The sequence below is a fragment of the Bacillus rossius genome, chromosome 11 (assembly GCF_032445375.1).
Source record: "Bacillus rossius redtenbacheri isolate Brsri chromosome 11, Brsri_v3, whole genome shotgun sequence".
In the NCBI taxonomy this organism is placed as follows: domain Eukaryota; kingdom Metazoa; phylum Arthropoda; class Insecta; order Phasmatodea; family Bacillidae; genus Bacillus; species Bacillus rossius.
In genome coordinates this window covers 48,335,923-48,362,839 of record NC_086338.1, presented here as the reverse complement: position 1 = coordinate 48,362,839, position 26,917 = coordinate 48,335,923, and the positions used below count along the sequence as shown (strand labels likewise).

General features: G+C 39.0%; 1 protein-coding gene and 1 long non-coding RNA gene across 4 annotated transcripts in view; one reads left to right on the top strand and one right to left on the bottom strand.

Annotated features, from left to right (window-relative positions):
* The first annotated feature begins 666 nt into the window (after positions 1-666).
* Positions 667-11,661, top strand: LOC134536929 (uncharacterized). Its single transcript, XR_010075899.1, has 2 exons — positions 667-1,734; positions 4,729-11,661. It is a non-coding gene; the product is annotated as an uncharacterized LOC134536929 (long non-coding RNA).
* The window catches only part of LOC134536920 (ATP-dependent translocase ABCB1-like), a 43,351-nt gene continuing 19,023 nt past the window's right edge, over positions 2,590-26,917 (bottom strand). For all 3 annotated transcript variants that reach the window (XM_063377004.1, XM_063377003.1, XM_063377005.1), the window contains 14 exons: positions 26,243-26,368; positions 25,068-25,271; positions 23,192-23,362; positions 20,869-21,067; positions 19,442-19,692; positions 18,163-18,267; positions 16,775-16,936; positions 14,575-14,778; positions 10,792-11,033; positions 10,061-10,220; positions 7,175-7,369; positions 6,353-6,559; positions 5,812-5,958; positions 2,590-4,971 (listed from right to left, as the gene is read on the bottom strand). In XM_063377004.1, the coding sequence (XP_063233074.1) occupies positions 4,771-4,971; positions 5,812-5,958; positions 6,353-6,559; positions 7,175-7,369; positions 10,061-10,220; positions 10,792-11,033; positions 14,575-14,778; positions 16,775-16,936; positions 18,163-18,267; positions 19,442-19,692; positions 20,869-21,067; positions 23,192-23,362; positions 25,068-25,271; positions 26,243-26,368 (2,574 nt within the window). In that variant the 3' untranslated portion in view covers positions 2,590-4,770. The remainder of the gene's footprint in view (positions 4,972-5,811; positions 5,959-6,352; positions 6,560-7,174; positions 7,370-10,060; positions 10,221-10,791; positions 11,034-14,574; positions 14,779-16,774; positions 16,937-18,162; positions 18,268-19,441; positions 19,693-20,868; positions 21,068-23,191; positions 23,363-25,067; positions 25,272-26,242; positions 26,369-26,917) is intronic.

The window sequence follows — 26,917 nt, the reverse complement described above, 5'->3', positions numbered from 1 at the left end:
TAGCTTACTCATAAGCCCTTAAAGGATGCACAACCACGTCAAACACTGGTTATCTATTCTGAGCACAAATGGCTTCCCTCCCAGGTGCGAACTGTACTTCCTTAATGCCCATACTACCTTCACTCATGGTTCTTTTCGTACTGTCCGAACTTCGCGCTGGTGTAATCTATGATCAGGTGGCACCTATTATCGCCCATCTGGTAGAGCGCTGCCCCCATTCCATATTTGCTTGCATCCATCCAGGGCCGATGCAAGGTAAATTGGCGCCCTAGGCGAAAAAGCTTAATACCCCCCCCCCCCCTTCCCCCGGGTCCGCCCCAAAAAAAATTTTCCTTGCCTCAAAATACATCACGTAAGCCTAAGATTTTGTCAACAATCAAATGTAAGCAGGCTGGTGTTTTTTTTTTTACTTTTTTACTTATTACAAATCATAAACAGGTGACCGTGGATTTGAAATAATTACTTATATCAATATAAACATTCCAAACTGTTACAAAAATCCATTTTCATCTAGTTTCAATAATCGTCAAACATATTACATCAGCTGTTATGTGTCGTGCTGCGCCGCCCCCAGCTACTTGGCGCCCTAGGCGGTTGCCTAGTTCGCCTATACGGACGCGCCGGCTCTGCGCCCATCTGCACATAGAGCACCTGTTACAGATTGATGCATGACAGAAGGTGGCAGTGCCTTTTTCAGGGCTTCAAGCGCTTCCTGCATGGCTAGGGGTCTTCTATATTCCTGTCGTGGATCCAGTGGATAGGAAATGTGAGGTGTGAGATCAAGTGGACTGCTTATTAAAATGAATTGTACAGTAGTAGTTTGCTAGCATTATGGTCCTTTCAGGTTTGCCTAAGTGGGCTGCCTACATGTAGCACTAAGGCTATAGAAAATATATCTACATATTACGGTACTGGAAAAAAAAACATTTTTGCAGTATTTGTAAAGATCTGTAAATAAAGTATATACAAATGAGTGTTAAAAAATTGAAATGCATATTTTAGAAGATTTTTTTTATACGAGAAAATGTACATTATACAGCATCAGTCAGTCATGACTCATGAGTTATAACTAGGGTCAACAATTCAATTGTGTTATTGACTGATAGTTGGTTGTAAAGAAATAATACATCTCGGTGAAACTGCTACATCAAAGGACTGACACCGTAAATGTGATATCAGGAACTGATGTTGCTTAATAAATTACTTCATCAGGCTGCCATGTTTCTGAAGAGTCAAATGTTCAAAGTTTTCTGAAGAATTCTTTATTTCCAAACTGCTAAAAATTGTGTAGTGACAGCTCATGTCGAATAACATTTAAGAAACTTTCTGAATGTCAGTATAGTTTTCTTTACCTTAACACATATTATCATGAGATTAATTGTTTTGACAATTAATTTTTACATATGAAAATTCTTTAGAGTACCTATATTTAAAGCAACATATAGACTTGAAGCCAGTTTTTGTTTGTTCAGGTGTCGAAAGATACACTGTAAACAATTTTCAGAACTTTAAAGGACATTTTAAGGAAATATTGTTACAACATTTTTAGGTATATCACAGTCCTTTTTGAACATAAAAAGGTGATGAAATTAAAAGTAACCAAAACTGTGAACCTTAACGGACATTATTATCAGCGATGGCCAGGTTCTACTATTTTTCAACAGGCGCCCTGAAGCATTGGAAAGACAGCTTTGGTAATGAACTATTACCCACTACTCTACCAGAATGTTTAAGGTAATGGTCTAGTCAATATTATTACTACAGCCTGTGTTATAACAATATCTGTCATGAAACTGTTACGCTTATGTTGCTGTGTGCTACAGTTGTGGTACCACTGAAAAATGTGCCGTATAACTGTGCAAGTGTTCCCAGTTAAAATTAATAATAATAAAAAATAGCTTTGGTGATGAGCACAATTTCTAGGTGCTTTCACAAAGATCTCTTGGCAGAAAAAAAAAAAACAGAACGGTGTGGAAATATGTTTCAAAAATTTTTCAGTTAGATAACTTAAGTTTTTGTGTTATAGGTGGAATTTTTCACTTTCAAAAAATGAGTTTTTGAAGCAGAAAAATAACTTTTTCTTCTATAAAAATAACATACATTATTGAGAAACACATCTGCCCATAAGCATGACATGTGGCCTGACTGTTCATTGGTCTGCGATAAGTGGTCGTGGAGAAAATATTTTAGCAAGGGCAGTGATTTAAGGGGATGTTCTCATCTTTCTGCAACCTTACTCTGAATGGAAAATAAATAAGGTTTTGAGACCTCTTTGATAAGTAAGGAATAACTGTGTAAAGTAGACAATGCTACTTGGTTAATTAAGTGGGTTGTAGCAATACAGAAATTGAAGTTGTTGAGTGGAATTGAAGAATTTGCTGGAGTCCTCCTTAGTGACTGATGCAAATAAAGAGTGTACGTGTAACCATAATTAGGTTTATAATAAAAATTTATACAGAAGTACGCATATACAAATTTCTTATTTAATCCAACATGGGTAGTTAAGTTAAATTCTGGGTCTTTAACAGTCATTCTTGAATTTAATAAGTGTGAGGATCATAGCTGATGGGAAAATAAATTATTCATAGCTTCATACAGAAAAATAATTTATTTAATACAAAATATATTCACATAATTACAGTCACGTATGAAATATTTTAATTATATTACATAAAACTGACAACATTCTATAAAACTACAAGTTCATTTATTTATACAATCTCTTACCCTCCAGCTGTCTTTGGTCCCATTTAATTTTAGGTAAAGAAAAATTTCTTATTTTCCTTTCCGAATTATGTTACTGTGGAGGGAGGTTGGAAAATATTTCACATTGCATGAAATGTTCTGAATCTCTATGAAATTGGTTTCTGACAGCCATTCGTATGGATAAAAAAGTGAGGGGAAAAAAAATTGAACTTCAAAATAGCCTGGTTAACTTCTGTTTCACTGGCATCGCATATAAGGATGAGATATTTGTTAGTGTTGGGTTAATTACGATTCTGGAATAGCTCGATTTCATCAATTCCAATCATATCAAAGGATCCAGAGTTCAAAGGTTTTAGAATCAAAGCTGGTTGATTGTTCCCTTACAGCACAAAATTTGATATTTGTATTTTTATTTTTTCATAGGGACATTAAACTTGATTTACAAACACTATTTGACATAAAAGATTTTGTTTGACTGATCAAGCAATTCCCCATTAATCAGCCCATTCTATGATTGTTGGCTGATACCCCACTAATCTGAGGTACCCTATTGTACTAATGTGGCAATTTCTGACTAATCAACTAGTCTGATTAATTAGGATTTTACAATTGCATTCTTTGATTAACCAATTTTTTTTTTTTACTGACTTATCAGAGTAATAAGCCAATTTACCAGAAATATTATTTGATTTAAAAAGAGGTTTGTTCTCTTAACATGGTAACATTGATAAGTTGTAAGTATGTATACAATAAATATCATAATATACTTCTAGTTACATTTGTAAATAACAAACATGTTTTTGTATACAAGTACTAAACAAATCAGGAATAGTGTGACAACCTATAAAACATTATTGTAAATAGTAATGAATCTGTTGGAATCAAATCAAATACCAAATATGAGAATCCAAACTGGAATCGGAATTGGCATGTGCTTGGAATCGACCCAACGCAAGTTTTTGCTTAATAAAGGGTTTTGAGTGCCAGTCTAAAAATTTTTATTTTGTACTAGTGGTACTTTGTCTTTGCAACTAAAGAGAGTTTTTAGAATTAAATTAAGGTCATTGGCATTAGTAACTCATTAATTATTTTATGTACAAATCAAAATCAAGATCATCTCTCACATATTTTTTAGTAAGGTGACGTCTAGAAGTTATATACTGCTGTGGCTCAGAGAGGCTTTCTGGTATATAAAGCTCCATTGTAAATTCAAGCAAGTGTTTGCAATGTTCTATCAGCTAAATGAGGTATGATGTTACATGAGATTTTTAAATATGACATTTTAAATAATCCAATGAGGCTCTCAATATTGGTATACTTTTAGCACTGTTTTGTCATCTCTCAGTTTTTAATCAATTTTTCCTTCTGATTTTAATCAGCATTAGAAACTTTGATATGGCTGAACTATAAGTAGTAGTTCTGTCCTACAAATCACAGATTATTTTATTGTAAAAGTACATAATTTATTAGTCAAAACGACCCTGTTTTGTATAAATAAGTACCATGAAAAATTTAAGTGTCATATTTGTTGAATAATAACCATCTTTTTGAGTTAAAAATAATTCTTTAAACAAAAATACCGAAATCTACTGTTTTCAAAACATACATAATTAGTCTCAAAATAAAACCATAAAACCTTGCCTCAGATTATAACTTTACAATATTACAGAACCAGCACTTAAATGTCCCATAGTTGCATGCAGAACGCTGCAAAGACTTCATGCTAGTGCGGATGTGATGGGCAGAGACACCTGTATTTCGCGATACCTACATTTCGTGTCGAGGTATTTTACAAAATACTGTAGCTTTTCTCCTGTGGTTATTGACTGAGGTCGGTGAGAGGTGACGTCCCGCTCTTGACCGGGGCCAGTGAGAATGTGGTCACCGTACTGCTGCACCTTCACAATTTTGCCACGATGACTCTTAGGAAAAGCTACAGTGTTTTGTGAAATACCTCGACGTGAAATGAAATCGCGAAATACGGGTGTCCCTAGTGATGGGACACTGGACGCCGGGCTTCAGGCAGACGGAGCTCCTCGCTCGGCTCCCGGCGGCGCAGCACGCCTACTTGGAGCCCCCCTGCAGGCTGCACAGCTTGTGGTACCTCCCGCGCAGAGCCAGCAGCTGGCCGTGCGAGCCCGACTCCACCACCCGCCCCTTGTCCACGACGCAGATCACGTCCGCGTCCTGGACCGTCGACAGCCGGTGGGCTATCGTGATGCACGTGCGCCCTTGCTTCGCCTGGTCCAGGGCCTCCTGGACTATCTGCAGGATCACATCATTATCCCACACATTAGATCTTCTGTCGGCGGAGTAATGAGATAATTTTTTCACAACGTGTATTTGTTGTATGTATATGTTTTATATTTGTGTAAACATGTACGATGCTGAAATCCTTTATGTATGTGTGTTGTGTAAGTATACAACATAGTCCTATAAGTAGCTCAGACGAGCCAACCACTTCAGAGAACGGGAATATTTACAGCTGCCCAACTGGGCTGGGCTGGGCTGGGCTGGCGAGTGAAGACGCCCGCCACTGGGGGCACATGTGCCCCTGGTAAATACAACTCAGGTGTGCCCATTATTAAACTTGGGCCGCAAGGCCCAAGAGCCCAAAACCTGTTTGGATTATTCTTTCTGCCCCGTCCAACTACCTATTTTTACCTGGATCTTTTTCCTTCTTTCTTGCTTGCATTAATGCATGATTAATTGATCCCAGCATGACCCGGCCCAGGGTTTTCCATGTGTTTATGCAGGTTTTACCTGGGTGACATTAGTTAGCTTTAGGCTAAGCAACCTATGGGGCGTCAGCCATGGCGCCAATTGCTGCAATGACTGGCCAATAAACCTCAAAAAGCACATGATGCACGCGCCCTTGTTCTGCATGGTTAAAACCCAGCATGGTAGAATGAACAGGCTTTAAGCCTGAGACACACTTATGTCCTCCCCTAACCTGGAACCCTCCCGCACACTTGGATTAACTTAGGCTAGCTCTCTCTCTACATATATAAATACAATTTTATATTATTCAGAGAAATTCACCAGAGAAATCTGGGGTCTGGGGAAAATCAAACCTGAGAAGTAGAATATTGGGTGTAAACTTACCCTCTCGCTCTCCGTATCCAAAGCAGATGTTGCTTCATCAAGCAGTAGCACTCTAGGGTTCCTGACAAGTGCCCTCGCGATAGCTACTCTCTGCTTCTGGCCTCCAGAAAGCTGTGTCCCTTTCTCACCCATGGACGTCTCGTAGCCCTGGAAGCAGCCAGCATTAAAAGTACTTCCACAACCTATATATACTATGTACTTGGCACAAAAAAGTTCGAGAATAAATAAGAGAAAAGGGCAAAAAGAGAGACGAGCAGAAAGAAATCGAAATAATGTAAAAAGTGGAGCAAAATCATTGAGAAAAAAATTACTGTACATTTTTACAAAATGTGAAACTTTCAATCGCAAAAATAAATTTCACCCATTGCCAAGAAATGATTCACCAACACAGAGGCCTCACAAGTTTTGGACACGAACTAAGTGATATTTTAATAATAATCATCTTAAAACAGGAACTTTGCCATAAAGGACGTGAGTGCTTTGAAGTGTGTGCTAGAAGTCATATGCGAGGATGGTCGGAGTTGTAGCGTGGGATGCTCACGGTAGGCAGGGACTTGATGAAGCTGTGGATGTTGGCCTTGCTGGCGGCGCTGATGATCTCGTCCATGGGGACGCTCCTCGAGTTGTCCCCGTAGGCGATGTTCTCGGCGATGGTGCGGTTGAAGAGCACGGGCTCCTGCGACACCAGCCCCAGCTGGGACCGCAGGTTCTCCAGGGTCAGGGACGAGACGTCTCTGCCGTCCATGGACTGCAACGGTTCACAAGTGCCTGGTTCAAGAGCTGCAGGTGCTGAGCGTTGCTCTCGGCTCAGTACGAGCGAGCAAAGCCTACTAAAATAATGCACAGCAGTAAGGACACTAATAGCAAACCTCTTACTACTGGCTCGCTGTAGGAAAGGTTTTGATGGAGATTAAAAACTGACGAAAACTAGCTTCTACCGCGCAGATTAGGTTTCCCCCCTCCCTTCTTTGCGACATAGAGGGGAGTGACGGAAATTCTCTATCGCTAAGAAGTAGAAGCTAGTTTTCGTCAGTTTTTAATCTCCTACAGCGAGCTAGAAGTCGCTATTGTTTTTCTTCTTCTTTTTTTCTTTTCAATCACACTATTTGCATGAAAATGAATTATACTTGCAAGTTAACTGCACAAATCAGTAGCTCTTTTCCATACGATTAAATAAATTGTAGATACTTCCCAGGGGGACCCTCAGACTTAATGTTTATAATATCCTTTACACAGTTATGATTTTTAAAGCGCAAGCGGCGGTTCCCTACCGTGAGGGCTTGCCCACAGGTGCACTTATAATTCACTTCACAGGTTCCTATGAAACTCTGGACTAGCAAGACTTCGCCGAGCAAACACGCACCACGGCTCCTGACAAAGGGTCGTAGAAGCGCTCCAGCAGCTGGATGCAGGTGGACTTGCCACACCCGCTGGGGCCCACGAGGGCCACCGTCTGGCCTTGCTTCACTTCCAGGTTCAGGCCCCGCAACACGCGAGCGCTCTCGCGAGACGGGTAGCAGAATTCCACCTTCGAGTACTGAACGTTGCCTTCCGTGGTCTGCGAACACAAGTCACACACATTAGTGATTACATATTTTTTTCCTGTTCGGACAGCTTACTGCAGACTTCCAAGTGAGAAATTTTTCTATGTACTGCATTCTCTGCCGGATAAAACATGGTTCTAGGCTGGTATTTATAGTCACATCTTGAGCAATGTCTTGAGACCGTCTTGACGAAGAAGGACTTGTTTCTCAAGGCAGTGATTTCAATCTCCATGTTTCATAGTCCGCGAACAAGACGAGCTTCATGAAGACTGCATGCTCAAGCAAGAGCTTGTTTGCCGTACTTACGGCTTGACTAAGCACTTACTTGAGACAGCCGAAAAGACATGAGCATACACGAACTTTGCCGATTGAACTGTTTTCGTTAAATATTCTGGTACTATTCACACCAAGCCCTGAAACCCCAGAATTTGATGCTATTTATAGTAACAAGATTTAGTAAGTATATATCACTACATTCGAAGTGCGTTTGTACGTTGATGTGAAAAATTTGTTTATTGTTTTAATACTCTTGAATCACACATGGAAAAAATTGATGTTTTGCGACCACAAATATGCACACCTTCTAGTACATCTCAACTTGTGTCACTTGAGATGAATGAAATTAAGAACTTTATAAACTTTTGTCTTTCCTATGTAAGTTTAACATTAAGAAATTATGTATCTAATGATTTAATAATACCCTTTTAAAAAATAATAAAATTAAGTTTGCATCTGCAGAACTGTTAATACTGTATTACTACTTGTTTAAAAGCTACTTGTCTTTACAGAATTATCAAAAAATATTTCAGGTAGTGAAAAACTTTTTTTTGTTGAGAAAATGTCACTCTGCTTCAGCTTCAGGATAACGTACAGTAAATGTTAGTTTAATAAAAATATAATATTTAACTACACAGTAAAAGAAAATTTTTAATTTAAGTAAGAAAAATGTGTGTTTAGAATTATAACAGTAAGTTTGAACGAATCTGATAAGAGTACATAGTAAGAAACTTAAAATTTGTAAAACCCTTTATAAAGTGTTTGTTCATCAATAATATAAGACATTAATTTCCTCATATAATAGGTTAATTTTTCTTGTTCAAGTTACTTGTGATTCTATAATTTAATTGTATTATAAGTAAAATATATAGACTACAGTATCTCTCAAAGCCTGCTGCGTATGAAATATCCAAATCAATAAACTGAGCTATGTATTTAAATATATTATAACAATTAGATTTAAAAAAAATAATCTAATAAAATTTCTCTTAAAGCTATATTTGCATTTTTCATTAACTGTAACTATAAAAAAAAGTTCTGTCAGTGCCAGGATTTGAACCACATTCATATTGTTTCCTCTATTAATGGACTTGAAATCCAACTCCCTAACCATTACACTACCAAACTTTTAATGAAATATTGTGGAAAATTATTTTAAATCAACAGTGTACTGCCACTTTTTCTTAAATTATTTTTAATGTATTCTGGGTGTCACGAATGTAGAATTAAATTTTCTGATTGTGATATGTACCATCAACCATCATTAAACGCATCGTTTTCCACATCCATTGTACTCGTTCTGTGATTGATATGTAAATAAACGTGTCTGTTTAGCACTTGAAAATGTAATCACTGGTCACAAACAAGCACTAAACTCATTTAAAATACATATAAAATTGCTTCAGCACTTCATACAGGATTTATTTAAGTTTAAAAATACGAGGTTCACGAGAATCCGCCATTTTCTACATTGCGATCAGAACAAGCAATTGCTTGAGACATGCCTGCAGTGGTCTTGGCAAAGACGATCTTATTCGTGTTCTTAAGCACGGTCTCAGCGACTATGAAACATGCTTCTACGATGGTGTTCTCAAGCAACGACTATGAGACAGGAGAATGCCCTCTCAGAAATAAGAAATATGGGACTATCATAAGATGGTCTTCATCAAGATTGTCTTGTTTGCGATCACTTGAGATCATCTCAAGCAACCTCTATGGCACACAAAGGTTAAATAAGAATGCATATAAGAATTTCTTGACGAAGGAATTGCTCAAGACGTGAATATAAATACCACCCCTAGTATGTACTTTCATTCTGGTAGCATCCCCAAATTGTGCCTGCCTCAACTGGCCTTTCAACAAGTGAATGCATAAAAAGCAAGGGTAAAACCAAAATGAATTTCGGCATGCACAGAGTGAGTGAGACACCCAGAAGAAATATAGGGGACATGAAATTAAGGATAAATACAATTTCATGGAGAATTTTATCGCAGCTTTTGGGCGGAAGTTTTTCAAGGCCTCTGTAGATGCTGAGTGTGTGTGTGTTTGTGTTTGTGTGTGTGTGAGAGAGAGAGAGAGAGAGAGAGAGAGAGAGAGAGAGAGAGAGAGAGAGAGAGAGAGAGAGAGAGAGAGAGAGAGAGAGAGATCTGCAATTGAACACTGTGCATTTATGATGGTCAGATGTTCAGAGTTGCTAACTAACTTGCTGGTCAATAGATGCCAATTATGGTGACAAATACAAGGTGTATTGTGTAACAAAATTTTTTTTTACACACGTAAAAATTCACAACACAGCTAGATAATTATGAAACTAATGTCGTAATGTGTTAAATCAAAACATAAGTTTTAAAATAATGTTTAATGCTAATATTTTAACAGTTAAGATAACAATATTGCAAAATGAAAAGAAAAAAAGAACACAAACTAACCCACTTTCCTGTACTATGTACGACTGGATCCATAATCCTTGGTTTCCTGTCTAGAAGCTTGAAAATTCTGCCCGCTGCAGCAATGCCTTTTTCGAAATTGGGTGAAAATGCTATTGCATTTGCTATTGAAGATGTGCCCATTATCAATGCATTTGCAATCCTAAAAAGAAAAATAACACACAAATGTCACACTCCACTTAAGCATTTTTTTATTAATTTTTACGACACTTAATTATAATAACTTGGGCAATGTAGCAGGTACTCATAAATAACGATATACCTCACTCCTTTACTTCAGGGAATGCCAGCCTATGTTAAAACTAATGGTGTATTCAAAGAGGACTTTCTTTAGCTATTATATGATGATGATTTTGCCTGCAATTCTGATAAATCATCAATATTGTAAGCCGCAGCATATTTTCAAATGTAAAAAAAAAAACTCAATAAATAATTGGATATTAGAATCAAATAAATTCAGTGAATCACAAAGCTATCAATTGTAAGACCTAACAAATTTTCTGAGTTTAAAAAACTTGCAAGAAAAGTAGTATAATAGAGTTGAGTAAATACAACATGCTTTACGTTCTTTTATTGGGTTTTGCAATGGAAATGATTGATTAATTTTTATATATATATATATATATGTACTCCATTGCTAGTTACAATTGACACATTTCATGTACGCAACTACTGACAGACATCAGTTCCCTGCAACACTGCCTGGCACTCACTTGAACACGTCTGAGAACACCATCTCGCCGTTCCTGACCAGCTGCCCCCCGTAGTACATGGTGGCCGCAAACGCGAAGAACGTGATGCTGCGGGCGATCGCGAACACGATGCCGCGGTAGTGAGTCTCGCGCAGCGTCCGCTTCATCCCGGGGACCAGCTCCCGCGTGTAGTCCTCGTGGAAGCCCCTCTCTCTCCCGAGGCCAGCGACGGTGCGGATGTTGCCGACCGCTTCCACCGCCAGCTGGATTGAACACATGAGCGCGTTCCACTGCCGGTGCGAGGGTGAATGCCCTTGGATATTTTTTTTTCTTCCAAACCTAACTAATTACCAAGTGTATTTGGGAGGGGTCTGGGTTAGGGAGAGACTCTAAGTGCGTCTCAGGCCGAAGCCTATACGCTCTCAGCATGCAGGTTATGAACCATGCAGGAGAGGAAGCATGCATCATGTGCTAGGAGGGGATTGGCCAGCCATGGCAACGTTTTAGCCATGACTAACTCCCCTCACTGACTATTCTAAGTTAAAACTAGATCAGTTGGGCCCAGGTAAAACCTGCATAGACAAAGGGGAAAACCCTGGGCATTGACATGCGGGATGCAAAATTTCATGCATTAATTACAAGCAGGTTGGTTACAGGAAACAGAAGTTGGACAGAGTAGAAAGACTACTATGCAAATGGGCGGGAGCTTGGACATTTTGTCCGCATTTTGTATGGTGGCACTGGCTGTTTCGGGGGCGACTTTGTCGTTTCCCACCAGGCTGCCAGCCAGCCTAGACTAAGTTAAGAAGGGGAAAAATTTGTGTACGCTGTTGAATTTAAGCTAATGTAAAGAAACATTAAATTAACATAGAAATAAACATTTAAAATATATGTTTAGTTGGTAGCTTTAATTTAATCGTGCTTTTTCGCGAGCTGGTGCATCAAGCCTGCACTCAGGAGTGGATAGAGTATCAGGTTGACCAAGGTTGGTTAGTGAAATTATCCAGTCCTTCATCGTGGCCACCCCCCCTCCTCCTGGATACGTGAGTTTTTTGAATATTTTTATATGTTTATTTTTTTATATTTAATTATTTTTATATTTAGTTTTTGTGCCATACAACAGCTGTAAAATGACACATACGTATAAAAACTACAGGCAAAACATAAATACATGAAAACAACAGAAAACAATGTACACTGATACACATGAATTACATTATGACAAAACATGAAAAAAACACTACACGCAGATAGATGTAAATTTTACAAAGTTCATATGAACTATTTTGATACTTTGGTTTTCATAAAAATATTTAACAGAATATTAAATGGTGTAAATAAAATTAAATAAGTAGATTATAAAAGTTTTAAATTACCTTTGTAATTAAGTTTTTTTTACCAATGAATGGTTTTAGATTATTAAAAAAAAGAGTTATGATTTTTTTTACACATATATTCAACAAGTGGTTTTAAAAGTATCCCTAATTCTATGATTGTAAGTTGGAATCACGGTAAGTTGAAGTTGTTCTGAGCAATCACAGGTTTAATGTCTAATGAACAGAGAATGCATATTAAATTTAGATATGTTAAGTAGCATATATTCAAAAGGACTGTCAAAAGACTGAAATTTTTCATATATACAAGAACCTTTTTCTGGACATTTTAAATTCTATTATAATCAGAGTTAGTTAACACATTCCGAACTAAAAAAAAAGTCAACATTTGCAACACACATAAATCCCCAATGGTAAACACAACCTTTTCATTTACAATTACAGTAAGTCCTCGGTTTACGTCGGGGTTACGTTCCTGAAAACCGCGACGTAAATAGAAACGACGCAAAATGAGCCATGTTTCATGCCACTGGCCGACCACGGCCCAAGGTCGGCCGGAAGCGCTGGCATACAGACGTGACAACGGGCAATTTTATCAGCATATACAACCGACAGCGTGGGAAACAAGTCCAACTAGTACTTCTCAGCTTTATAGAATGGTTATTTAACCAGCTGCTTTATTACCTTTATTGGTTGAAATATAAAAACAGATATATAGTCGTTTGGAAGACATCTTATGAAGAAAAAATCATAAATTGCAGTGAGCTGATACTGTAGGCCTACTACAAACGCATTTAATCACGATAAAGTTAACAACGGCACGTTTAAAACTCCGGCCAACTCAATGATATCATAGCGACTGAAGTGTAGAGCTGTAGCAAACCGTATGTATTCGTTACTGAGTAACGGGTGCGGCATCTAGTAACGAGTAACGAAACGTTACACACGAATGCATTTCGTTACTCGCATTTTTCGTATGTTTTACGCATGCGCGCGCTTATTCGTTACAAAGAACGATGTTTGTTTATTAAGAAAAGTATAATTTGGAAATTCGTCGTCCAAGTTTTTTACTGTTTATTAAAGATATTGTGTGTGTAGACAAAGTTTGAGATTGGAACAGAAACAACGTAAAAAAGTATTTTTTACAAATTATAAATATGTATGTTTTTGTTTTTTATTATCGCGTATTTTCACGTTTTTTGTTCTTATCTTAAAAGAGATATTATAATAAAGCTGCTCTAATGAGATTTTATTGTTTCTTGGTTAACAAAAGCTGTTAATTATCAAATACTTTTAATTGTTTATATTCGATTTATTATTATTTACGCGACGTCATACTGTACGCGTACGAAATACGACTCGATTCGTTGCTGTTATATAACATAGCATGTTATGCGGTATCAGAAGTAACGATACGAAAGTAACGAGTACTAATTGTTATAGTAACGAATACATACGGGTACACTTTTTTTAGTTACTTTTACACCTCTACTGAAGTGCCAAGGAGTTGGACGAAAAGGGGTAGGAGAAAATGCTGTGTCGTTGCGGGAAGTAGATAACACTTCTACGTGCGAGATACGTGGGTGACCGAGCGGGCAGGCTGGTAGTATTGCATCACCGCGCGGAGAGCAGCGGAGAGCAGGAAGCGTCCCTCATGATGTATGATAAGATAAGGCGGTGAACGTGTAGCTTACGCTAAATAGCATAAATTAACTACCGAAGGAAACAAAGAATTATAAACGAATTATATACGGTGTTTTGGTTAAAATAAAGATTTACGGTCATTGTAAACGACGTTATTGTGAATCGGCGACAACTTTAATTGAAACATGAGTACTCAAACATTAGCGACGTTAATCCGAAACGACGTAAATCAGTACGACGTAAATAGAGGACTTACTGTATTGTGAATTTATAATTAATGTAGTAAAATAACATTAAGGTTATTATAAATCAGGATCAGTTTAATAAGCATTGTTAAGTTTAGACTTGTAAGTATGTCTAAGAAACAAAACTTACTTTGAACTTACTGTTTTATCCTAGGATCAAATTGAACATTATGAAAACATTGTTTCATAGTTCAAAGCTGAATTGTAGATATTTATTTGATAACACGTATTGGTATCAGAGCTCCCCTGATTAATACTTGCCTAAAATATATTTTTTGTACGTTATTAATTATGATATATTTATGGATTAATTTCTAATTTTAATAAAACATTAATATTTTATATTTTAATTAATTTTTCTATCCTTAATTGTTTTAAATTTCTGCAATCAGTGTCTACTTGTTCAAATACTATTATATTGCATATTACATATTATTCTTTGTTTTGTATATCATGTCTTTTATATGTTAATGTGTTTGTATATGTGTTGTTTTGTGGGTGTTGTGTATCTGTGTTCTTTATGTCGTGTCCACCAAACAAGTTCTTATCACTGTCGGTGGGGATGTTACACTGTTGCTTACCTTTGTAGCATTTTCGAGAGACTCCTGATTGCTTTTCTGGCCACTATTCATCATGGAGCCGAAGGCGACGAAGGAGATCAGAATGACTGGGGTGAAGGCCAGAGCAGTCAGACCCAGCCGCCACTCGTAGAACATCGCCAGGCCCACCCCGAGCGCGACCGTCGCCAAGGACTGGAATATCGTGCCAATCCTCTGGCCGGTCGCCTGCACCACAAAAAACATATAGTTTATAAATTTAAGTTATAAAAGGCTGCAAACAGGGTGCAGAACCACGAAATCCTGGTCCTGAAAGTACTGGGAATAATTCATTCCTTGAATTCCGAACATTATAACATTCCTTTTTTTATGATTTTACATGCACTTTGGCAGGGGGGCAACAACTAAATTTCCAAAGGAGGGGGGGGGGGGGGAATATACCTTTTTATAAAGAATCATCGATCCCCCCCTATTGAAGCGGGCGGTCCGGGGGTCCTCCCCCTGGAAAATTTGTATTTCAAGGTAGAAAATGGTGCTATTTAAGCAGTTTTATTATCTAAAAATTAATTACACAGCACTTTCTTTGCCCCGTTTGCCCCCACTTCAAGGTTTCAGAAGGGGGGGGGGGGCAAAATACCCTTGCCCCTCCCTGTTGTTGCGCCCCTGCACTTTGGTAAAAACAATATTCTGTCCAGAAATAATGACATTCCTTGAATTCCGAACATTATAACATCCCTTTTTTTAAGATTGGAGTTACGTTTTGGTTAAATGCTACTGAATTCCAATCATATAACTTGCATTTCAGTGTTACACGGTGTTCGACATCCTTCTCGGTGTTATTTCGATTTTATCGCTATCAACCATATAATCTTGTCCCTACCCGATTAGTGATTTCACTGCATTATCAGATGTTAATATAGTCTTAACACCCATGACAGGAACACCAATGTGAAAATGTGAAATGTAACCTGCTAGAAAACAGGGAACACAGTACTGCAACCTGGCGGGCAAGTTCAACAGTCAAAATTCACCCGAAAAATATCTGAATGTAAGCGACTCAATAAGTGCCAAATTACAAAATTTGCTGAATCATAGATTGTTGAATTAAAAACCTTTCATTAAAATTTATTTTTCCAAGATGACTCCATTACATAATCTCAGAACACTAATTTTTATGGTGTAACCTGAAGTCATACAAGTGCAAGAAATAAGAGAGTAAATATATAGGATATGTATATGATCATTTTTAACTGAACTAATGAAAATTCAAGTGATATTCAGAATGCCACAAACATTATTAAAACAATCAGCTGCACATTGTCAGAGCATTACACAAGGTTTGGTCGTCAAAAAAGAAGTACATATAAAAAAAAACAATGTAAATAAGTTTCAGTACTCATTAGACATGTGTAACATCCAACCTGAATAACGAGAAAATTCATTTATTCTCATGCTGCAAATACACTTATAATATGAAATATTGGACACAAAATATAATATATAAGTCTTTAAAATAATGCTGAGTGTGATCACTGATCAGTATATGCAACTTGTGTTTTCAACTACATTTCCTGACAAGGGCGTCGCCAGCTGATGGCCTGGATGGGGAGTGGGCAAGTTGTGGTAAAAGTATGTAGTTTTTTGCATTTGGCTACTTTTTTTTTGAATCTCTAGGGCTCTGGGACGGGTGGGGGAACTGCCCCCCCCTATAACCCCCCCCCCCCCCCCCGGCGACGCCCTTGTTTCCCGACGATAATCACATATCTCAGCACCTGCCGCTATAATTTGCTGATTACGTCAACTATTGAATCATCTGATTTAGCTATGCCGAATATCAAAATTATTCGATTTGCAGAGCGAAATGTTAAGCTCTGATAAAAGCAAAAAAAAGAGACTCGAAAAAATGTTTAACACCAGCTTTGGGCCTGATTTTCGATTTTTTTTGACAGGGAATTTTATTAAAATACTGCCAATCTTGTTAAAATTCACTATAAACAGTTATTACTCTAACATTTCCCTTTGGCTTTGTGAACTTTGATTCACGCCATCTGTCCCAGATGGCAGCAACGTGATTACGCATTCACGAAATTGCTCCTACCAAATGCCGTATACTGAGAGAGACCAGGTTTAACACATCCAATAAAAGGTAGTCATAAACAAGTTCTGACACACACAAACACACATGTAAGGTAGTTTAAATTTTGAATAAATTTATTTACTGTACCCCTTGGACGCTGGAGGTGTCCCCGGAGAGCTTGGCACACAACGCCCCCGTGTTGTTGGCCCTGTCGTCGAACCAGGCGATCTCCTGCCGGACCAAGGCGCCGAACATCACCTTCCGCAGTCGCATGGTCAGTATCTCACCCGCCAGCGTGAACAGGAAGATCTGCAAGAAACCAACCAAACTATGTATTTTAGCATTTCCAGTGAAAACTTCTAATCTAAATGATTGACTTTTAAGTGATGTTTCTTGACTAAAAGAGTTGAAATAACTGACTTTTTTTTAAATAAAACTAAAACCACAGAATTAATAATTAATCTTAAATTATAGCTACCATTATTTAATGTTCTTACGTGAAAAAAAAGTTGGATCAGCCATAATGGCCATAATTATTGATCTATTCTTTTCAACCATTTTTCTAAGACTATCACCTTCAATTAAAGTGTATTACACTGAAAATTTTTTTTCACTATTCTCGATACTTCCATTTGGTACTTTTATTTTATCGAATCTAGGAAGGTATATATATTTTCATGCATTTGGAAGCAGGTGAAATGATTTTCTTAATATTTTAAGCACGTGAAGATAATTTAAAATATAAAAATAAAAAATAACAGAAATGTTTATTTTTGGTTACTCATGGTCATGAGCATAACTGATCATTTTCATGTTCATTCTTTGGGTAAAGCAAGGATGAAAATTTCTGATTATCTTAAAAGACAGAAATCAATCTTAAAACTGGAGATGATGGAGATAGATAATTCCTGGTCATTTCCTAATGTTTTGGAATTTAATGCGCCTTTCTGCACAGTTAAAAAAACTCACTGGATTTCACAGGCTAGCTTGACTATGGGAGATTAGTGATTAGTGGGCTTTGTGGACATTATCTGTAGGCTCCTAAGCTCTATGGGAATTACCCATACGCTATGCAGGCACCAAATACATTGCGGGCTCTCTTTTTAGTTCGCTCTGCATCCTGCCTATATGTTTCTTCTTCTTACAAAGGACGATAATATGTGTCTTTGAAGTCTGATACAGAGGCATTTCTCTGCAATATCTCCAACTAGTTTAGTTTGGAATTTTGTTCCAAGAACTTTAAATTATTATTTTTTGAATACAGAAAAAAATTGTGAATCTATGGCCTTACACCTGCTCCTTGCTGAAGCATGTGGTTTGCTGGACATAAAGCAAGGGGTGTATATAAGGAGGGGATGGAGGGATGTATCCCCCCCCACCAGAAATCCTAACAAATCCATCATCTCTCTCTCTCTCTCTCTCTCTCTTCCCCCCCCCCCCCCTTCCTTCTCCAGAAATGAAATTCTACGTATGCTCCTGCCAGTAAACATATATACTTCTATGTTCTATTTAACACTGTCAAATATCTCCTTTACCTGCACGAAAGTGGCAAGGCCAACGACCGCCCCTGTCACAACAAAGTACACACAGTGCATGTTGGTCTTCTCTCGCACAGCATCCTTATCACTTAGGGCCAGGATCTGCAACAAATAAAAAAAAAAAAATGTGTGCGTGGAGTCCACACGGGACAGAAGTGAAACTTCTTGTTTATTAGTTATGTTATAGACAGAGATAATTCACTAATATATTTTAATAGAACAAGAGATAATAATTGATAATAGTAAGGACATGGGTATGATCTCAGATGAAATAACTCTTTTCCACACAAATAAATAAATTGTTGATTCTTTGAATTAAAAAAAAAAGTACTAAAAATTTTTTCTCGTACATTTTAAAACAAACTTCGATTTAAAATAATTTTTAAACTTGAAGCTAACCAATAATTAGGTAGTTTATGCAGCTTAACTAATTGTCCATGTGGACATGTGTAGTCTGAGGCATGGCATTGACTGATATCAGCCGGGGCTTCGCCCCAATAGCCTGGTCATCCTCCGTTTCCCTTCCCATCCCTATCCTGCCCGGCATTTGTACCGATATGTACGTAGTCGTGTGGGTGTTTGAATTGCGTGCCACGAACTGCCGCAAGAGAGCACTTAGCTTCAGTGCTTTGTACCACTAAAACACCTAAATTAATATTGCAAACCTTTTTCTTTTAACCACTAAACAATGTTACGACAGGTCAGCCGAGTGAGTGTTCTTTTGTTTCTTAATTAGATAATTTCAGTAAAGTAAGTGCAAGCATGGCCAATGACGCTCCCTAGCGGGCGACGACGGAACTAATATAGAACTTTATTTAAACTGTTTTCCATGTACAAGTAATTATTACAGACAGTCTGGTCGTGGGTATGTATGTATTAATTTTGTAAGAGGTTCATGTTATTCTTTCTAATAACCCGGGGCACGCAGTCTTACAAATGATAACGGTAATTGTGTTTGGCGCGAAGGACGCCATGTTTCCCGCCGCAAGCCTTGGCTCGCCTCAGTCTCCTTCTTCAGCCGGCCGAGACGGACGCCTCCCCCACCACGTACCTACCATTTCCCGGTTCCTCTACCACATATTTCCTCTCATGCAATCGTAATTTTCATAACGCTCAAAAATTGTTACCCCCTCAGCAAAGAAGTTTCACTTAAAAAATTTCAACATGAAAGCACATGTCACACACCCCCGCGCGCTCGCGTGTGGGAGCTATCTGACCTCAAACACACAGAGTCTAAAAAACAGTGTGAAGTTTTGATTAGCAGTGACTTACTTACCCCAATTATGTCACCAAAAAGAATGGCAAACACCGGGAAAGCACAGCCCACGACGATGGACGTCAAGCACGCAACGCAGATCCAGTGCCATTCCGGTTTGTTGAGTCGCAGCAGTCGCATTATGGAAGAGAGCTCCTTCACGTCTTCCGCCTCGTCTGGTTCCTTCGACGGGACGGGCGCGATGCTTTCTGCGTTACTGGAGGCGGTACTTCGCACGCTCACCGTGCGCTCCAGGGCTTCGTGGCTTTTGTCTGTGCACAAGCAGTTACAAGCTTAGTAGAACAAGTGCCAGTTAACAACGAAGTCACAAGGGCACGCAACCCCCGATTAGCAGGGGCCGGAAAAATAAGCATATTGCCATAGATGCTATTTATTTGCTTATTTACACTTTAGATACTATTTTTTTTGCTACTTTCCGACACAAATGCTATTTTATCTCATTTTAAAATTAGTTCAAAATGTCATTCATTAAAAAATATATATATTTCTTTTATAAAATGCCACATAACTTCAACATATTTTAGACAGTTTTCAAAATTGTTATACAAAATGTATCCATTCACACTCGGAAATAAACAACCCAGTCTAGACTTTCAGTGACTTGACTTAACTTATTCAGTGACTTGACTTAACTTATGTTCAATATTCATAATTTGCAGTTTGTCTGGGACACATACCCAGCCCAATTTTTTAAAATATATTTTTGTCACTTAATACTTTCAGCAACGCTTCAGTAAAAACAGAGGCACAACCCATCCACCATCTTTGACACGGATTTTTTTTTTCTCCTGCAGCATGCTTTAACGAGTGTGAAGCAAGCCACTCCAGTACTACAGGTACTTGGTGTTCCCCCAAATGTTTCGCTTGGCCATTCTTCACATTAGTTTTTGTGACAAACATGCTTCCTGATATTATTACCATGTGTCTGTGACATAGCCAAGTTACATGCATTCGACATGACTTCAAAATACAAGCCCCACCCAATCAGTCCATTTGATTTGCGTATTAAGCCGAGGCCACAAAGAAAGCTACGCTTGGAAGCTTGTGGTGTTTAAATTATTTTGGGTTTTCAACATAATAAACTGCAACTGGTCTTGCAAAGTTTTTGAAACTAAGAGTATTCGAGTATTCTCCACCCCAAATAAGCCACATTAACAGATGCTAATTTTTCCAGTCCTCACTAATTAGCCTCTTAGAACTATTTTTAAGACATTATGAACATTTGTGACTGCAAAATATTATACTGGCGTTTGGGAGGAGTCTTGGGTCCGACTCTTGGACCAGCTATCATGATTTAATTTTCCATAGTTCCTTACCACAGGTTGTGATTGATTACCCCGAATTGCACAGAGTGCAAGGAGGTGGTCTAGACCCCGGCTAGTCCGACACAATCTCCCAAGCGGATCCGCTGCGGGCACTGCACTCACCCTCGCTGCGGGCGCTGGCCTCGTCCACCATGCCGACCTGGGCGGTGACCAGGGCGTGGTAGTGGCCCCCCAGCCCCATCAGCTCTTCGTGGGTGCCCTGCTCCACCACGCGGCCTTCCGCCAGCGCCACGATCTTGTTGGCCTGCCGGATGGTGGACAGGCGGTGGGCGACGATGATGGTGGTGCGGCCCCGACTCGCCTGCGCCACACATTACGACAACCCCGCTGGGACCCGAGCTACTACTGCGTTTGCCCGAACGTAAACGCCACTTTCGGTACAATGCGACCCCAAACTTTTTGACTAGAGTTGGAGTGGAAATAAAAAAAAACACATAGAAATTAAAAAATTATTAAAACTAGTAAATATATATATGATATTTACTCAGGGGCGTAGGGGGGGGGGGGGGGGGTTAGGGGTTCAACCCCCCCCCCCCCCCCCCCTTAGCACCAAATCTTTAATTAATTACTTATTCATCACTCAAACAAATTTCATATTAAAATTATTAAAAATTTTACCATTACAATATTTAAATTTAAGAACCGAAAACTGCTAAAATAGCACTATTTTACACCTTAAAATCCTAATTTTCCCGGACCCCCCGCTTTAATACGACGGCGGGGGGCATGCTTCTTAACATCCTCCATACACAAATCCTGGCTACGCCACTGTATTTACTAGAGTTTTCCTGGTGTCACTTTCATGAGCACAGTTATTTACATGGTCTTGTTTTTAAACAAAAAGATGCAATTAGATTAAAATAAATTATGTTTTATGTCTGTAGTTCAAAATCCTTCGATCAGAAAGCAAAGAATGCTGTGATAAGAGGGGGTCGCCCGGAAGAGTGAAAGAGGCTAGCAGCCACAGTAAAGAGAAGCAGAAGGAAGTGGAAGGAACTTAGCGATAAACTCTATTTGAACGCACTTCCCAACCTCTTCATGGCATTCCAAAGTGTTATCCTATCTCATGTCACTACCACTCCTTTTGAAACCTCCCCACTACCTCAAGGTTCAGGAAGCTGTAAACAAGAGCGGACTTAAGTGGCATAAGTGACGCCTCAGGCAGAACTTGTAGTTTTTTTTTTAACAACTCGGAGGTTCAAAATGAGGCAAGCGGGTCTCAGCATGTTGGTAATTACCAACGGACTACAGTGGCTTAAGTGACACAGTTCCGACACCGAGCATGTAGTTTTTCAACTAAGCTGTTCCCATTGCTGTTAAATCACGTTCTTCCAGTGGCAAGATACGAGTCTGTGAATATAATGCGATTCACACTTTTAGTTTCAGCGGTTTTGGTAAAAATCATTGCTTTATTTTTGCATGCATACAATACTTCCTGGGACGCCTCTCAGTAGCTAGCGCAAGCCTTGACTTGTTCAAGGCCGCTTGCACCACAAACACACAACACTGTGGAGTTCCGTTAATCCTAACTAAGTAGGGCCGAGACCTGTTCGGATTACCATATTTTCGGATTAGCAGAAAAATTAGAGTAATAAAGTAGTAAAATACAACTCTATAACTGTTTAGTTATTATCTAACACAGCTTACAACAATTTTACAAGCACAAAAACTCTAAAAATTTTGATAATTCAAGCATGAAAAAAATATTTTTTTTGAAATTATACTTCTTTAGTTACGTTATGAAAAAAATTATGAGATTTAATTTTTACGATGCTTACACAACATGCAACAAATTTTTCACAGGATGAAAAAAAGGCAGCACAGAAATGAAAATTATATATATACTTTTAAAACTTTTATATATGTAGGCCTACTACTCCATATCTTTAAAAAAAAATTTTAATGTGAATATTGGTAATATAAATTGTGTTTATAAACTTTTTCAAGTGTATTTTCAAATATTTATATAAGTGAGGTTATATACGTATATTTTTTTTAAATTATAAATTGTAATTATATTATAAATCAATACATAAATCAAATAAATAAATTAGAATAAACAATAAATTTATATTGATTTTAATTATTAATTAAATTTATCTATATTATTTTATTAAATTAAATGATTAATTTTATACATGAGTTTATATAAATATTGAATACTAAGTATTTATTAAAAAAATTTCAATTTTATATAATTTATACTTTACCAACCGTATTTATAATATCGCTACAGTCCTTTTATTATTTTTACTATGTCCAGTACGTAAGTATGACTTATAACGTGCGTACCTAAGTACATGAACACCTTTTTTTTTGGAAATATGTTGGTAACCGCAAGCTCATTTGGATTAGCCAGGTTTTTCGGATAAGTGTGGTTTCGATTGGCGGGATTCCACCGAGCTTCCACGCCCCCAGGCCTCACCTTGTCCAAGGCCGCCTGCACCTTGGCCTCGCTGCCCGTGTCGAGGGCGGACGTCGCCTCGTCTAGCAGCAGGATGCGCGGCCGGCGGACCAGGGCTCGCGCGATGGCTATCCTCTGCTTCTGGCCGCCGGAGATCTGCGTGCCCCTCTCCCCCACCAAGGTGTCGTAGCCCTGCCGAGACACCGAGCCCAGCCCCCCGTCAAGTGCCGCCGCCGCCACGACCCCTCGGCCCAGCTCTGCGATTATAACGTGACTCGCACTTTCCAGTTTCAGCTGTTTTGAATAAAAAAAATCATTGCATTTATTTTTTTGGGTGCATATGGTACTTCCTCGGAACACCACAGAGCAGCTCGCCCGAGCCTTGCCTTGTTCAAGGCCGCTTGCACCACAAACACACGCCACTGTAGAGTGCCGCTAATTCTAACCAAGTATGGCCGAGACCTGTTCAGATTACCAGAATATATGAGAGTAATGCAACGGTATGTATTAAAATACATCTCTATGAGCGTTTAGTTACTATTATGTAACGTAAAATGATGATACTCGAGGGCACCCGGAGAAAAAATCACTTCAACAATTACATTCATCACTTTCATATTACATTTTACTAATTGCTGATTTTTTTTAATACCTCAAAATAAGTGTGTATTGGTAGTATTATACACAGGGTAAAAGAAAGGAATGAATGGCCTTCACCAAAAATATTTTAAAAAAGATAAAAAAAAAATTATGAAAAAAATTATACACTTAAAAATAAATTAGCTAAGTAAATGTAAAGCGCAAATAGTAAAAAAAAAATTGTGGCTACCTGAAAATTAAATGGCCGAAAGTATTAAAAAGCTAAAAATAAAATCTTAGAATAATATAAAAAAAACACTATTCAAAATAAAACTTGGAACTAAAAATTTAATATATAAATTTATTATATATATTTAATATATGTAACAAGCAGAGAACAGTTAAAGAAGGATAATATTAATCCAAATAATAGAAGATCTGCACATTCAGATTACGCAAACCCCCAATTACTACCAATGACTGGCATTCAATTTTATTTCTTTTAAAAATAAGAACACTTTAAGAAAGTTATGTCATTCAGGGTTGCTGCAAGCATAGGATTCCAAAATTCCTTGACTTTTCCCGATCTTCTAGATCTGAATTGACAAGTTGCCCTGACCTCCCGAACAAAAATATTCCTGCAACCCAATAGGTGATTTTTGGTTGTATATGCCATTCCAATGAGTAATTTTATCTTAATGCCCGCCAAAACCAATTAATATCTACATGATAAATTTCTTTTCTTGGAATAAAACACAAGCAACGGACTTCACCTGCACATATGATATGATTTTACTCTGTAAAGCTCACTCTGCTGAAATTTTTTATTCAATACAGTAACCTTTGATTTACATGAAAAAAAAAAAACACATTAAAAATAAATATGAAAGACGGTTAACATCCACGCACTTGTTCAGTTATCATAGTTCTGAAAGAGACTATGTGAAAGAGTTGGAAGAATCAAACAATTAGTGTTTTATAACTTTCAAAAAAGGGAAGAAATGTAAATTTTAAAAAAAATCTATAAAAAACTATCTATTATAGGCACTGAGATCAGACAAAAGGCAATAAAAATTCAATGTAATAGTGAAAAATCAGTAGAACTGAAGTAGGTATTAATAAACAGCATAGTGAGTAATGCCTAAATGTTGGTGGAAGCAGCATTTTCCATTTCATTTTGCTGTCACAATAAAAAAATTCCAGAAATATTTGGTGATTTCCCTGTCTTTTCCAGACATTCTTCCGACCATTTTACGTTCCTTGACGTTTCCAGGTATTCCCTGAGCATTTTAAGTTCAGCAAACCAGTAAACTAGTACCTGTGGTAATTGCTTGATGAACTCGTGAGCATTCGCTTCCTTGGCAGCCTCTATGATGTCGTCCATGGACGCCATCTCGTTGCCGAACCGTATGTTCTCTGCCACGGAGGTCTGGAAGAGCACCGGTTCCTGCCCGACTATCCCGATGTTGCGTCTCAACCAAGCGACGTTCAGGTTTCGGATATCTTCTCCGTCTAGTTGCACCTGAGGGACAGTTGAAAGTCGCAACTAGAGACAAGATCTCATGGTTTTATTTACAAGAAATTTTGTTTTTAATTAGAAGATTTTGGTGTTATTTTATTTTTTAAGTGAACCTTCTTTGAGCGCGATGAGAGTAAAATTTCAAGGCTGAATTTTAATGCAACATTTTGGTGAAACATTTTTGTAAAATGTTTCTGATGCGAAAAAGGCATGAGAATAGGTACTTGGCCAAACAGACATAAAGAGAACACTATGCTATATAGCCTACGTTGCTGGGCTCGTTTTTATTCTCTTTTTTGTGCAATTATTTGTCCCCCCCCCCCCCCCAAAAAAAAAATAGAATCGAGAGAGATACATAAATGAAATAATAAGACAGAGAGTGTGCTCATGCGCTTGTTTCAGAAAATAGATAAAAGGTCGAGACGACAGAGCTCTTTTCCGCTGGACTCCATGTTCAACTGACACAACGCTTAAGCAATTTTTTTTTCCTTCGTTGCCGTATAAAAGATTGTGTCTACGTTCCGCCGGCACCTAATGATTTGCCAAGAGTCGAGACACGAAACTGAAGAAGCTGTTGCCTCCATTATTCCGGACGTGTTTAACCAAAGTGGTGGGAAGAATCGGACTTTAAGGTCGGATGTGTGCCGCATGACTAAAGGTGGCACATGTTGGGACATTCGCAAGGAAAACTAGGTTAGTTTACCTTCAGTTTTTATGTATCATTTGTTGAAAATAATCTAAATTAAAACTGCCGTTAAATTCCATTCAAACTGGGACGTTCTTTTTATGGGCAATCTTGGATTACAAATAGGTAAGCAATTTTGATGTGGAGGGTTTTCTCGGGGTACTTTATGTTTCTACCCTATCATTGATTTTCAGTGTTGAACGCTACGTATGGAATGTTCCTTCCCGGCGAGGCCAATGGCTTTGCGGCGGATGACGGCAGGACTCTGCGAGGCCGTCGCGGTACTCACGCTGCCCGCCGCCGGGTCGTACAGCCGCTGGATCAGCTGGACGCAGGTGGACTTGCCGCAGCCCGAGTTGCCGACCAGCGCCACCGTCTCGCCGGCCTCGATGCTCAGGTCCAGGCCCCGCAGTACCTGCGCACACCACGCACCGCTGGGGGGGTCTCGCCCGCCCCGTCTCGGGAGGACTCCGCGACACACCACGGGCGAGCCCGGGCTGAGACAGGGTTCCTCTGTGCACACCACGCACCGCTGGGGGGGTCTCGTCCGCCCCGTCTCGGGAGGACTCCGCGACACACCACGGGCGAGCCCGGGCTGAGGCAGGGTTCCTCTGTGCACACCACGCACCGCTGGGGGGGTCTCGCCCGCCCCGTCTCGGGAGCACTCCGCGACACACCACGTGCGAGCCCGGGCTGAGGCAGGGTTCCTCTGTGCACACCACGCACCGCTGGGGGGGTCTCGCCCGCCCCGTCTCGGGAGGACTCCGCGACTCACCACGGGCGAGCCCGGGCTGAGGCAGGGTTCCTCTGTGCACACCACGCACCGCTGGGGGGGTCTCGTCCGCCCCGTCTCGGGAGGACTCCGCGACACACCACGGGCGAGCCCGGGCTGAGGCAGGGTTCCTCTGTGCACACCACGCATCGCTGGGGGGGTCTCGTCCGCCCCGTCTCGGGAGGACTCCGC